Consider the following 13,487-nt stretch of genomic DNA (forward strand, 5'->3'; position numbering starts at 1 on the left):
GAGTGGTTAATGTTTTCAGGTCAGTTTACAAACAGTGCTTGTGAAGATAAGTGCTGAAAGCAGCGGACTATCACAGGAGGGTTAATAATTGACACTGTCACTAGCTGGTGTTGAAAGTGTCCAGGGATCCTTGCCATTGATAGGTTTAGCCACCAGGGGTCGTGGAGATGTCTCATATATAAATAGTTCCCACTGCCATTTTCAATTTGATTTCTACCATGTATAAGGGAAATTATACACAAGAGAAATTTTTGTCGGTTTTATGTTCAAAATTCTGTTCCCTGCGTAGCACCACTTTCAGAAGAAAGATGCTATAAATAAATGTAGAAAAACTTGTGAACCTCCCTAATTCTATCTATTGAGACTATTAGCACCTCTTGTACTTCCATTTTCTAATTGTAGTATAGTGTAAAATTAAATAATTGCAGTATAGTGTAAAAATAAAGCTGGTAGTATACTTACTTGGTAACTGTAGGCATTTAATAAATGTTTGCTGAATAAATAAATGAATAATTTGATGGTGTCCACCAAGGATAACATAGACAGTGTAGTGGGACATTTAGACTAGAGCCTCAGTGTGTGCAATCTTTGTAACAAAATGTAATCAAGTTTCACATGCTGAAACCACCTACTCTAAATTAAAGAAACCATTAAACATTTTCTGAACAAACAAACCAATTAGTTTCTGCTCTGTATTTGTAGTTTGCGATAATGCATTTTAAATAAAGCCCTTTGAATGTGTTTTTATTGGTTATTTTTCTTGGTTTTAACACTCATTGTGTGTAAAGGCCTCTTAGAAAATTGAAAATAAAAGTCTCTCTTTACCGATTTTGTCATTTTCCATTTGTCAAGTATTGATTTTCTCCCCCTTTGTACATCTAATGGAGGTTGAAATTAGTGCTCTTTTTTTGGGTGTTGTTTACTTCTTGTTTGTGCACCCTCAAGATCATTTATCAAGCTGCCAGCCAGCTCTGGGGACAGTGCTGGTGAGTTAACTAAAGCTCCAGTCTACACAAGGAGAATTTTGAGTAGATTTTTGCCATAGCTTTGGCTCTTGCCTTTAGGATTTCTTTCCAAGAAAGATTTTGAATGTAGGGGATGCCACCCCAAAAATAAAATTTAAAAAAGAAAAAAATGAGTCAAAATATTCCTTTCAGCTTTGTTTGATAATGTAAAATCTAGAGATTCAAAGGAAAATATACAGAAGGTAAAGGAACCAATGGTTCTTCTCCAAAAGTACACATGAGCCCAAGTTGTGTACACTCAAGTCAGTCTGTTCTTCCTCTTGTGACACCAGAAGCCCTTGTTGTGACTTGTGAGAAGGAGGTCAGCAAAGGGTGACAGGCAAAAAGGAAGCATTCTGGAGGTTAACTAGTGAAGGGGCAAACTAGTAGATGCTGTATGATTTAGGCATGTACTTGCAAAAACATATTTTGCATGTATTTGCAAAAACATATTTTTCTGTTTCTGTCTTAGATTAACTGGATTAACTATGAAATTCTGACACTGAGAATAAATCCAGGAGAAGATACTTTCTCTTATGGGTAAGAATGCTAATTTCTGAGATAGGTCAGAAATCAACTGCACTTGACTATGAGAAATGGGTTGTGATGAATCTGGAAAAGCCACTAAAGAAAAGAAGATAGACCAGCAGATATGATATTCGTTAAAAAAATAGAACAACCATGGTGATTGTCTGTGTGCTTGTGATTTATACATGCTGGCAAGGTGTATGCTTTCCTCTCCTGTGGCTTGGCTCTCTTGATAGAGATACTGAGAGCCCATTGCTTGCTCAGCCCCTTCCTGCACTTTCAGTCCCTTACAGAACTTTCCCACAGCACGTTTCACAATGGTGGGAATCTTCTGCACCGCCTAATAGGAACAGTGGAAATATGCATAGTGTAGATGAAAAATGTGAATTTTAGTTGTAATTAATTAAAGTTTAAATTTGCAGAGACACATGTGACTAGTGTCTACTATATTGTAGAGTACAGTGAATTTACACTGATTAAAAGGATCATATCAGCTTGACTTCATAAGATAGGTTTTTCCAAAGTGCCCAGGTCTGAGACTTTTTTTGCTTGACTTCTGTAGAACATGCCTACACTGTATGCAGTGCTGACTATGTAATGATACAAGATATAGCCTGTGTCTTAAATGAATTATAGTTTAATGTTTTCTCACAGCATCAGGTTTTTTCCATAGAAGATTGGGCTATAATGAATGAAATAATATTGCTCTATTAAAAAAAAACTGAAATGGTGACAGACTAATGTAATAGGAAGCAAGGGCTTCACTAACTGATGATTGGAGGAATATATTAAATGACCTTTTTTGGTATTCATAATTTATACATTTTAAAGATATCGCTGAGGTAAAATATGTGCATAGTTTTGACATTTCAGGCTTGGCAAGCATTTTGTATCTTTAAGTATTAACAAATTTTTAAAAACTTGCTGACTTGGACTAGCCTGATTTTGGAGGCAAAGGCTGGGTTTCAATCCTGCCTCTGCTGCTTTCTAGTTTTGTGCCTCGAGCAAGTCATCTACTGACTCCAAACAGCAGTTTATTCATTTCTAAATGGGGTTAATAGCATCTTTTTCATAGTGTCATTAAAAGATTGAGACTTTATAAATAAATCAATGGGAAAAATAGTATTTGGTGACATTTAATGCTCACTAGGCACCAGGCACGGCTTTAGGTAGGTGACATGCATTAGTTTAAGTGTGCTGTTAATATCATGAAGGTACTGTTTCGCATTCCCCTCTTAGAGATGAAGAAACTAAGGCATGTGGAGATGTGTTTTCTTCAGCATATAGTGAGCACTCAATGGTTGCTTTGTTGTTATTTTATCATCATTATAAATCTTCTTACTGATGGTTTCCTATTATTAATGACCTATTTATGCAGAGCCAGTTAAACATTAAATTAAAAATGTTAATTTATTTTTTGTTGTACAAATTAGGTATTATTCATTTGTCAATGTCTTTTCCCAATTTCCACTTACTATTATTTCTCCTCCTCTTATGAACTTGAGTCTGGGCTGGATTAATAGCATATCACAAAGGTAAATGATATCACATATGATGTCTGTAATAAGCCAGTAGTGTGTGTTGTCTGGTGTTTGATATGGAAAGACCACACGCAGCGGTATCAGCCAGCAGTTCCAGTTATACGCAATGGTGACAAGCAAGAGCCACAGGAGATAGAGTCGATCTAGAAAAACAGCAACTAGAGTCATCCAAATAGCATGGAACAAACATGAAAAGAAGTCTCTTGCTTAGGATGGTCAAATTGAGACACTGCCCTTTGGATATAAGCAACTTGTAATAAGGGGCTGTAATAAACATTCAATACAATTCTGCCTCCAGAGTGGGAAGCATTGTACTAATAAGGGATAGAAAGTGATCTCATCAACACTGCAAGAGTGTTTCCTTCCTGTCTCTTGGCCACACTGAATCTGGCCCAATGGGTAACTGCACCATTTTGATTCAGGCAAATGGAGACCCAAGAAAATTCTGGGAGACCTTGCTGAAGCCTCACTTTAGCACTAGGTCTCTGGCTTTTCAGGAGTTAAGCTGCAGGCTTGAGGGCAGAGGGAAAAAGGCCAAATCCTCCCAGATGGTGTCCACCATTGAGTGGGGAGAGCAGAGAACCAGCCCATTAGGGTCCATGTCCCTTCTCATACTGACTTCCTTTGCGCAGGAGGCCCTGAGAGGGAATTTGTTTTGATTAGAATAATTAATAGCGAGAAACCATGGAAGAAGACGAACACTTTTCAATGATTCTTTTTTTTTTCTTGTCAGTATGCATATTGCTGAGTGCTTTGGGGCCTTCTTTATAAAGGTAATTAGGGATAGGACAAGCCCTAGGCTGACTTTGACAAATAGGCAGGGATATTTTCTCTCTCATCTTCACCCGAGAGGAGGAACAATCCTTTGCATACTACATAGTTTAAATTCCACTTTCTCGACAGATTCAGCAAATGGGCTAGGGAAACCAGAATCTATCTGTAACTTCAGGTCACAAGGGTTTTTGGTGAAAGCCAGCCCTCCCAATGAGATGTCCCTTGCTGGTACCTGTGTGTGAATCTATGCTTCTTGGAAGTCTCATTCTCTTCAGATATTTTGTCAGAGGCAACTTCTGGAATCGCCAATGCAATATGCCATCGTGGTGCTCATTTTTAAGATTAGAATTGCTTTCTTGTGTTGATGGTGCCATTATGGGCTTTGCTTTAAAGGAAAAATAAAGAGGGAACAACAAAAAAAGAGGGAACATTTATAACAGTTTAAGTTAACATAAGTTAGCTTAATGAGCAAAAAGCTTAGATTTGATGGAGGCACAATATTTGAAAATCTTTCCCTTCTCAATACAGGCAAATTAGACAAAACTCTCATGTTTAAAATAGTGATATTTATTTCACTATATGTATATCAGGACATTATGTTGTGCACCTTAAATATATACAGTGACATATATTAAAATCTTGAGGTAATGAAAACACTGGAATTTGAGAAATACACAAGTTTAAAACTCATTAATAAGGCATCACAGAACAAACGTATGCCACCCACTAGGTTTAAATTTTATATTAAAATATGTTCTTCAAGTATATCCTTCAAGCACTGGGTAAATAAAACTCAACATAATCTTTTCAATATACCTTTGTCAATCTACGATTTATTACAGGGTCACCTCTTTAAAAAGAAACTATGCAATACCTAGTTCATTTTGAAATTACAACTTTATATAGAACTATAAGGAAACCCTCAACTATCCTACTTGATTTGGATTTATCTGTTATTAAACAATTAGATTTTCTTCTCTTATTTTAATGCATACATACTTTACATAGATGTGATCAGAGCACATATAACTTTTGTGCTCAACTTAATTGTTCTTATTATTTTTCATAAATACATTTCTATAATTTTTAGAAAGGTTTATAGTTGTCCCTCCTCTTATATAATTGCCTTTTGATGTCCTTTGCTCTGTTGGATATTCGAGTAGTATTCTTGTATTTTCATGATGTATACCATGTATATTATAGGTATTCTTAATTATTGTCCACATTAAAACTTGCTATAGAAGGCTTCTGTGGGTGGTTCACATATGTAGCCTGGGCCTGAAGGTCAGCTGTGGAGGGCTTCCTGTGTTTCTCTCTGAGTTTTCTGGAGAAGTTGCCTAAAATGCTGGGAAGATAACAGCATGGCCTAGTAGCAACTAGCTGTATTCTCTTTTATTAGGATAATTCTTAGGTTTGGGCCATACAATTTTTCTACTACATCGATACCCGAGTGGCCCCCTCCCCATGATCTTATTAATACATCTTTGTCTTAACTCCCTATCTGTTGCCCTTGTCACTTTCACCTTTTTGGATCACTCTCAAAATAAACAGTTTATACCTAATCATTGTCTGAAGATCTATTCTGGGGGACCTATTAGAGGCTGATCAGATCTCCAATCACCTGACCAAGGGTACAGTGAAAGGATAATAAAAGACAAGTTAAGATCTTAATTCATAAATGGGGGGCCCAGGATGGTCAAAGCTCTTACCAGGCTAAGACACTGTCTCTTGGAGCTTGTCACTATTTATTTATTTATTTTTGGTACTGGAGATCGAACTCGGGTCCTTGCACTTGGGCAGCAGGTGCTGAAACAACTGAGCTAAATCCCCGGCCCATTGCCACTATTTATTGAACATACAACTTCTTGAAGGGCCAAGGGGTGGTGCAGGGAACAATGCAGTGGAGAGCACTGACACAAGCAGGGTCCTAGCAACAAGGGAACAAGACATTCTAGTAGAAACAGACCACGGATTAATGGGAAATTTGTTTTTTCCCATAGATTAATTTCTGCCTCCATAGAAGTTTCGTGAATGAGTCATGTTGCCCTTAGCTGGATCATTGTCTTGCCATCCAAGATGTCACAGCATGATGGATCACTGAGACCTCTGCTGTGACCAGTGGTGTGGGGAGTCATTCCTTCCCCACATACTAACTGCTGGCTCTTCAGGCAAGCCATTGTGGGATAATAGGCAGACACAGACTTTTACTATGAAAAGCCAATTTATGAATTTGTAGCTTGCTCAGGGTGGTTTCCATCAGGGACTCAAACTGAATAATTTGCAAAATACGTGTCCTCTCATAACTCCCCTTTCCCAGTATTTTGTGGGAACAGTGCTTACCAGTGTGTGGGCTGTCTTCTGGCAAGGATATTTCTCTCTCTATCAACTTTCTTTTGTAGAGAGCTGTTCTCTGATGCATTTTTTTCATCAGGTTGTGGAGCTGGGCATCAGCATACTCATTTATAACAGGGACTCCAAGTGGGCTAAATGAGAGAAAAGAGCAGATAGAGATGGGCCTATGAGGAGATACTTATAGGGGAGGGATAGATTATTTTTCACCTTCCTTCTATAATCAAGATTATTAATTTCCTCTTCTTTCAATTGCAGAGAACAATTCAAAGATTAAAATTTAATGGAAAATGTTATGGTAGAATATAGATTTGTCAATGAAAAATGATTATTCTTGACAATATTGGATCACGATGGCTGTGGTTCTGTCATTAAATTGTATTACTAGAAGAAATTCCTAGTGTTGTACGACTGACATCCCTGTTTTCTTGTTATCAGCTAGCTGGGAATCACTCTCAGCCTGTTAGAGGCCTTATGCAGTTTTTTTTTTTTGGTACCGGGGCTCAAACTCAGGTCCTTGCGCTTCCGAGGCAAGCGGCGGAATCACTGAGCTAGATCCCCAGCCAGGCCTTGTGCAGTTTTTGCCAGGCTGAGCTCATCCCCTGGCTAATTGACAGCAAGAAAATAAGGGTCACAGTCCATATTCCCCAGGAATTAATCTTTGCCATAACTTGAATAGTTTGCGAAGTAAATCCCTCTCCAAAATCTACAAATAAAAGCCTTCGCGGGGCTGGCTGACACTTGGATTTCAGCCTTGTGAGACTTTACGCAGAGAACCCAGTCAAGCCCACCTTCTGATGTATGGAACTGTGAGCTAATAAATAGGTGCTGTTTAAACCACTGAATTTGTGGTAATTTATTATGCAGCAATAGAAAAAGATACAGATAGTGTGTTTTAATGAATTTTCCTCATGAGAAAGCATACAAACAGACTGGTTCAAGGCATAGGGTATAAACTTGTTCATTTCATAAAGATCTGAATTTTCTTCCTGCTTCCTCTCAGAGCTCTCACTGTCTGTCTTCCTTCTGATGTCTCAACCTGGATCTTCATGGGTCCATATAGGCTCCTTCCATTTTCATTTCCTCACAGTCACGAATTAATTCCCTTTCCACCTCCCTGCCTCATTTCCATGGGATTCACAGTGAAACTGAGTAGCCTGGACATTGCAATGAAGAGCACAGTGGTGTAAGTTCCTATTTGTGAACATGTTCCCTTCTTGGTCCTCAGATATATCACATCTGTAACTGTTTATAGATCACTAGACTATTAGTGTTTTTATCTCTTCTATTCTGATTATCATGATTTATACCTCTTTAGAAGGTCAAAGGTCCAGTCTCAGCATAAAGATTTTTCATTTAATCATGTATATAAGCCTGCTTAAGAATAGTGAAGACAGGTCTGCAGACGCCCTACCGAGGTCACGAGTCGTGAGGAACATGCCAAATCAGCCCACACCCCGGCAGCAATCCACTGGACACCCCCACCCCCCACCCCCGCCCCGCTCCTCTGTACAGCCACCTGGTTCCAAACTACAAAGGTGCAGAGGACACCAGACCACCAGTCCACCAGACCATGGTACTGGGTCCTGCCACTCCTGGCGCAGACACAGGGGCTTCTGAGCCACCGTCCCACTGCTCCTGCTCCAAAGGAAGGGGCTTCCTGGCCACCATCCCTCCTGCTGCTCCCAGCCCAGAGGAAAGGGCTTTTGGACCGCCTTCTGTCCCGCTGCTCCCAGCCCAGAGGCTTCTGGGCCACCATCCCTCCCGCCACTCCTGGCCCAGACATAGGGGCTTCTGAGCCACCGTCCTACTGCTCCTGGTCCAGAGGAAGGGGCTTCCTGACCACCATCCCTCCCGCTACTCCAAGCCCAGAGGAAGGGGCTTCTGGGCCACCGTCCCTCCAGCCACTCCTGGCCCAGAGGTAGGGGCTTTGGAGCTGCCATCCTACTGCTCCTATTCCAGAGGAAGGGGCTTCCTGGCCACCATCCCTCCTGCTGCTCCTAGCCCCTGTCCCACCTCTCCCAGCTCAGAGAAGGTGATCCTCACGGGTGCCAACAGCACACCTCTGCCTCCCCAATCGAAATGAGAAAACACAAAAATAAGTCTCAAAACCAGACTTCCAGATCACCTACAGCAACCCCAAAGGGAAATGAGGTGGAACACTCTGATACTCAACCACCTGGACCCACTGAACTGGCGACAAAAGGGGGACTGGAAAAAATGAAATCAGAAATAATTTCTCAGATAACAGCAGAGATTGTGCTCCTAGTGCAAGACATGATTAATAAATCTAGAGAGGAGCTGAGGAACATGAAGGAATCCCAACATAGGAAACAAATGGAATCCATAAAACACATGCAAATAGATTTCCAGGAGATGAAAAACTCCATTGAAAGTCTACACAGCAGAATGAGCCAATGTGAGGACAGAATTTCAGATACAGAAGATAAGATTGCAATTAATGACCAGGAAAAGAAAAATTCCTTCAAAATTATAAGGGAACATGAGAAATCAATCCAGCAGCTGCTAGACAATGCAAAGAAGAATAACATAAGACTGATTGGAGTCAATGAGGAAACAGGAGAGAGTGGAGATGACATAAAAAAAAACTCTTCGCAGAAGTAATGGGAGAAAACTTCCCAAGCAGGGGAAAAGAACTTGACATACATATAATGGAGGCATATAGGACACCAAAAAGCCTTGATCAAAAAAAATCTACACATAGGCATATAATTGTTAAAATTCCAGGAACTCAACAGAAGAACAAAGTTCTACAAGCAGTTAGAGAAAAGAAACAAATCACATACAAAGGAAAGCCCATAAGAATCACAACAGACTTCTCAACACAAACCATCAAGGCAAGAAGAGCTTGGAGTGACATATTCCCAGCCCTAAAAGAAAACAGCCTCCAACCCAGATTGATGTACCCTGCAAAGCTATCTTTCAAAATTGATGGAGAAATAAGATACTTTCATGACAAAGAGCACCTTAGGAACTTCGTGAATACCAAACCAGCACTCCAAAGAATTTTACACAATATCCTAGGAACAGACAATGAGGATCACAACCCCAGGAAGCAAAGCAGAATGAACCCATCTGGCATGACAAGAAATTAAATGTAAAGGGGGAGAACGCAACAAAAAGAAAAAGTCATGGCAATGACAAGTCAATACGTTTCAGTTATAACCATCAATGTTAATGGTCTCAATTCACCAATCAAAAGAAACAGACTGGCAGAATGGGTCAAGAAGCTAAATCCAACAATATGTTACATACAAGAACCACACTGAATTCAAAAGGAAACTCATAGACTGAAAGTTAAAGGGTGGAAAACAATACTCCATGTAATGGGAACCAAAAAAAAAGCAGGAGTAGGTATCCTCTTTGCAGATCAAGTAGATTTCAAACCAACACTGATGAAGACAGACAAAGAAGGACACTACATCCTTGTAAAGGGAAGAATCCAAGAGGAAGAGATGACAATCATAAATATCTATGCACCAAACACTAGTGTGCCCAACTATATAAAACAAATACTAATGGACAGGAAAAGCCATATATGCACTAATACAATTGTAGTGGGGGACCTCAACACACCACTGTCACAAATAGATAGATTAAATAGACTAAAAATAAGTAATGAAATACTAGAACTCAATTGAACTCTTGAACAAATGAACTTAACAGATGTTTATAGAGTCTTCCACCCCACAAAATCAGAATACACATTCTTCTCAGCTGCACATGGGTCATTCTCCAAAATAGGCCACATACTCACACATAGAACATGTTTAAGTAAGTGCAAAGGAACTGAAGTTATCCCCTGTATATTATCAGACCATAGTGCAATGAAATTGGAGATCCATAGCAAAAGAAACTGGAAAAATTTCATAAACATGTGGAAATTGAACAATACACTTCTGAATAACTAATGGGTCACAGAGGAAATTAAAGAAGAAATCAGACAGTTCCTTCAATTAAATGGCAATGACAATACAACATATTGGAATCTATGGGACACAATGAGAGCGGTCTTATGAGGGAAATTCATAGCAGTGAATATGCACATTAGGAAAACAGAATGAGCCCAATTAAACAACCTGATGCTACACCACAAGCTTCTAGAAAAAGAAGAGCAGTACAACCCCAGAGCTCCTACAAGGGAGGAAATTATAAAGATCAGAGGAGAAATCAATGCAATGGAGACTAAGAGAATGATACAAAAAACCAATGAAGGCAAGAGTTGGTTCTTCGAAAGAATCAACAAAATTGACAAACCCTTAGCCAATCTTGTCAGAAAAAGGAAAGAAAAGGCCAAATCCATGCAATTGGGAATGAAAAGGGTGAAATTACAACAGACCCAGAAGAAATCCAGAGGATCATCAATACCTACTTCCAGAACCTATACTCCGATAAGATGGAAAACACAGAAGAAATGGACAGATTCCTAGATACATATGAATTACAAAAGTTGAACAAAGAAGACCTAAAAATTCTAAACAACCCAGTATCAAGCAATGAAATTGAAAATGTGATTAACAACTTATCAACTAAGAAAAGCCTGGGCCCTGATGGCTTCACTGCTGAATTCTACAAGACATTTAGAGAGGAACTGCTGCCACTACTGTTTAAACTCTTCAATGAAATTGAAAGGGAAGCAATACTCCCCAATTCATTCCTGGAAGCAAGCATCACCTTGATCCCCAAAGCAGAGAACGACCCAACTGAAATGGAGAACCATAGGCCAATCTCACTAATGAACATAGATGCAAAAATCCTTAATAAGATACTGGCAAATAGAATGCAGAAGATCATCAAGAAGATCATACACCCCGATCAAGTGGGATTCATCCCAGGGATGCAGGGATAGTTCAACATATGCAAATCAATCAGTGTAATATCACACTATATCAATAGAGCCAAGGACAAAAACCATATGATTATCTCCATAGATGCAGAAAAAGCATTTGACAAAATCCAACATGCATTTATGATAAAAACCCTACAAAAAATTGGAATAGATGGTCTCTACCTCAAACTGATAAAAGCTATCTATGAAAAACCAACAGTCAATATCATACTAAATGGTCAAAAACTGAAATCCTTCACACTAAAATCAGGAACAAGACAAGGATGTCCACTATCACCACTCTTGTTCAATATAGTTCTGGAAACATTAGCCATGGCAATTAGACAAGAGAAAGAAATTAAAGGAATAAAGATAGGAAATGAAGAAGTCAAATTGTCATTATTTGCAGATGACATGATACTGTATATAGTAGACCCCAAGAACTCCACCAAAAGTCTTCTAGACTTAATAACCAAATTCAGTCAAGTAGCTGGTTACAAGGTCAATGCACAAAAATCAGTAACTTTCCTCTACACCAATGACTGGCTCACTGAGAGAGAAATAGAGCAAATAGTTCCTTTCACAATAGCATCCAAAAAACTGAAATACATAGGAATCAACCTAACAAAAGAAATCAAAGACCTCTTCTCTGAAAACTATAGCACTCTGAAAAGAGACATTGAAGATGATATCAGAAAATGGACAGACATCCCCTGCTCTTGGGTAGGAAGGATTAATATAGTGAAAATGGCCATACTTCCAAAACTGCTATATAGATTTAATGCAATTCCAATTGAGATCCCAGCAGCATACTTCATAGACCTCAAGAAAACAATCCAAAAATTCATTTGGAACAAGAAGAGACCCAGAATAGCAAAAGCAATTCTAGGTAACAGAGACATAGCAGGGGGTATCACAATCCCCAACCTGAAACTCTACTACAAAGCTACTGTGATAAAAACAGCATGGTACTGGCAAAGAAACAGACTTGAGGACCAGTGGAACAGATTAGAAGATGCAGAAACAACTCCAGACACACTCAGCCATCTCATCTTCAATAAAGGAGCCAAACACCCTCACTAGAGGAAAGATAGCCTCTTTAATAAATGGTGCTGGAAAAATTGGGCTTCAACTTGCCAAAGATTAAAACTAGACCTATATCTCTCACCATGCACTAAACTAAAATCAAAATGTATTAAAGATCTAAATATTAAAATAGAAACTCTGAACCCATTGGAACAGAGGTTAGGTAGAACTCTTGAAGACATCGGTGTAGGAAAAGATTTTATGAACAAAACCTCAGTTGCCCATGAACTAGCACAAACAATCAACAAGTGGGATCTCTTCTTATTAAAAAGCTCTGCACAGCAAGAGAAACCACCAGCAGTGTGAAGAGACAGCCCACAATGTGGGAAAAAAATCTTCACCTGCTTTTCCTCAAACAAAGGTCTACTATCTAGAATTTATAAAGAACTTAAAAAGATCAGACCTCCCAAATTTAAAGACCCAATCCAAAAATGGGCATCTGAGATGAACAGACATTTCTCAGACAAAGAACTAGAAATAGCAAATAAATACATGAATAAATGTTCAACATCACTGGTCATTCGAGAGATGCCAAGGAAAACAACGCTGAGATTCCACCTCACCCCAGAAAGAATGGATTCTATCATGAAATCAACCCATAACAAATGCTGGTGGGGCTGTGTGGAAAAAGGAACCCTTCTCCACTGCTGGTGGGAGTGTAGACTGGTGCAAGCACTGTGGAAATCAGTATGGAGATACCTCAAAGAACTAGGACTGGAAGTCCCATTTGACCCCGCTATTCCACTGCTGGGGATCTTCCCCAAAGAATTCAAAGAATCATACCACAGTGATATATGTGTGCCCATGTACATAGCAGCACAGTTTGTGATAGCTAAAACTTGGAAACAGCCCAAATGCCCATCAACTGGAGACTGGATAAAGAAAATGTGGTTTTTTTATAAAATGGAGTACTACTCAGCCATAAAAAATGAGAAATTAGAGACATTTATAGCTAAGTGGACTCACATTGAGGTGATACTCTTAGGTGAAATAAATAGGACACACATGTATAAATACCGAATAGTTTCTCTGGTGTGAGAAACTGAAAGTATAAATAAGGACTAAAATGTATAATAGGTAATGTGAAATAGGAAGACAAGGGGCAAAGGGGAAGGAAGTGGGAGGGCTGGGGAAAGGATAGAAGGGAATGGGATTAATATGAGAAAATGGAAAAATAGGAACAAAATCTTTGTAAATAGGGTGGAATGGAGGGGTTGAAGGGAGGGCTGGGCAAGGGTGAAAAATAAGAACCAAGAGAGACTATATAAAGGTGCAACTTTCCAATGATGAATGTCATTATATTGTATACCTAAAATGTACCAATGATTAGAATGAATAATCGAAAATGCAAAATAG

General features: G+C 39.1%; 1 protein-coding gene and 1 long non-coding RNA gene across 2 annotated transcripts in view; one reads left to right on the plus strand and one right to left on the minus strand.

The window, feature by feature from the left end:
* Nucleotides 1-13,487, minus strand: part of Cngb3 (cyclic nucleotide gated channel subunit beta 3) — a 162,505-nt gene that overhangs the window by 81,465 nt on the left and 67,553 nt on the right. Inside the window, exons 4-6 of the mRNA XM_087190558.1 lie at nucleotides 6,188-6,330; nucleotides 4,080-4,232; nucleotides 3,008-3,216 (exon numbers count right to left, since the gene is read on the minus strand). Of these exons, the coding sequence (XP_087046684.1) occupies nucleotides 3,008-3,216; nucleotides 4,080-4,232; nucleotides 6,188-6,330 (505 nt within the window). The remainder of the gene's footprint in view (nucleotides 1-3,007; nucleotides 3,217-4,079; nucleotides 4,233-6,187; nucleotides 6,331-13,487) is intronic.
* The window catches only part of LOC110348540 (uncharacterized), a 188,845-nt gene that overhangs the window by 25,984 nt on the left and 149,374 nt on the right, over nucleotides 1-13,487 (plus strand). The window contains exon 3 of the long non-coding RNA XR_015442764.1: nucleotides 1,477-1,544. This is a non-coding gene — a long non-coding RNA (uncharacterized LOC110348540). The remainder of the gene's footprint in view (nucleotides 1-1,476; nucleotides 1,545-13,487) is intronic.

This window comes from Heterocephalus glaber, unplaced genomic scaffold (genome assembly GCF_053883595.1).
Source record: "Heterocephalus glaber isolate CG9 unplaced genomic scaffold, H.glaber_assembly_v1.0 deba00001553, whole genome shotgun sequence".
NCBI lineage: Eukaryota > Metazoa > Chordata > Mammalia > Rodentia > Bathyergidae > Heterocephalus > Heterocephalus glaber.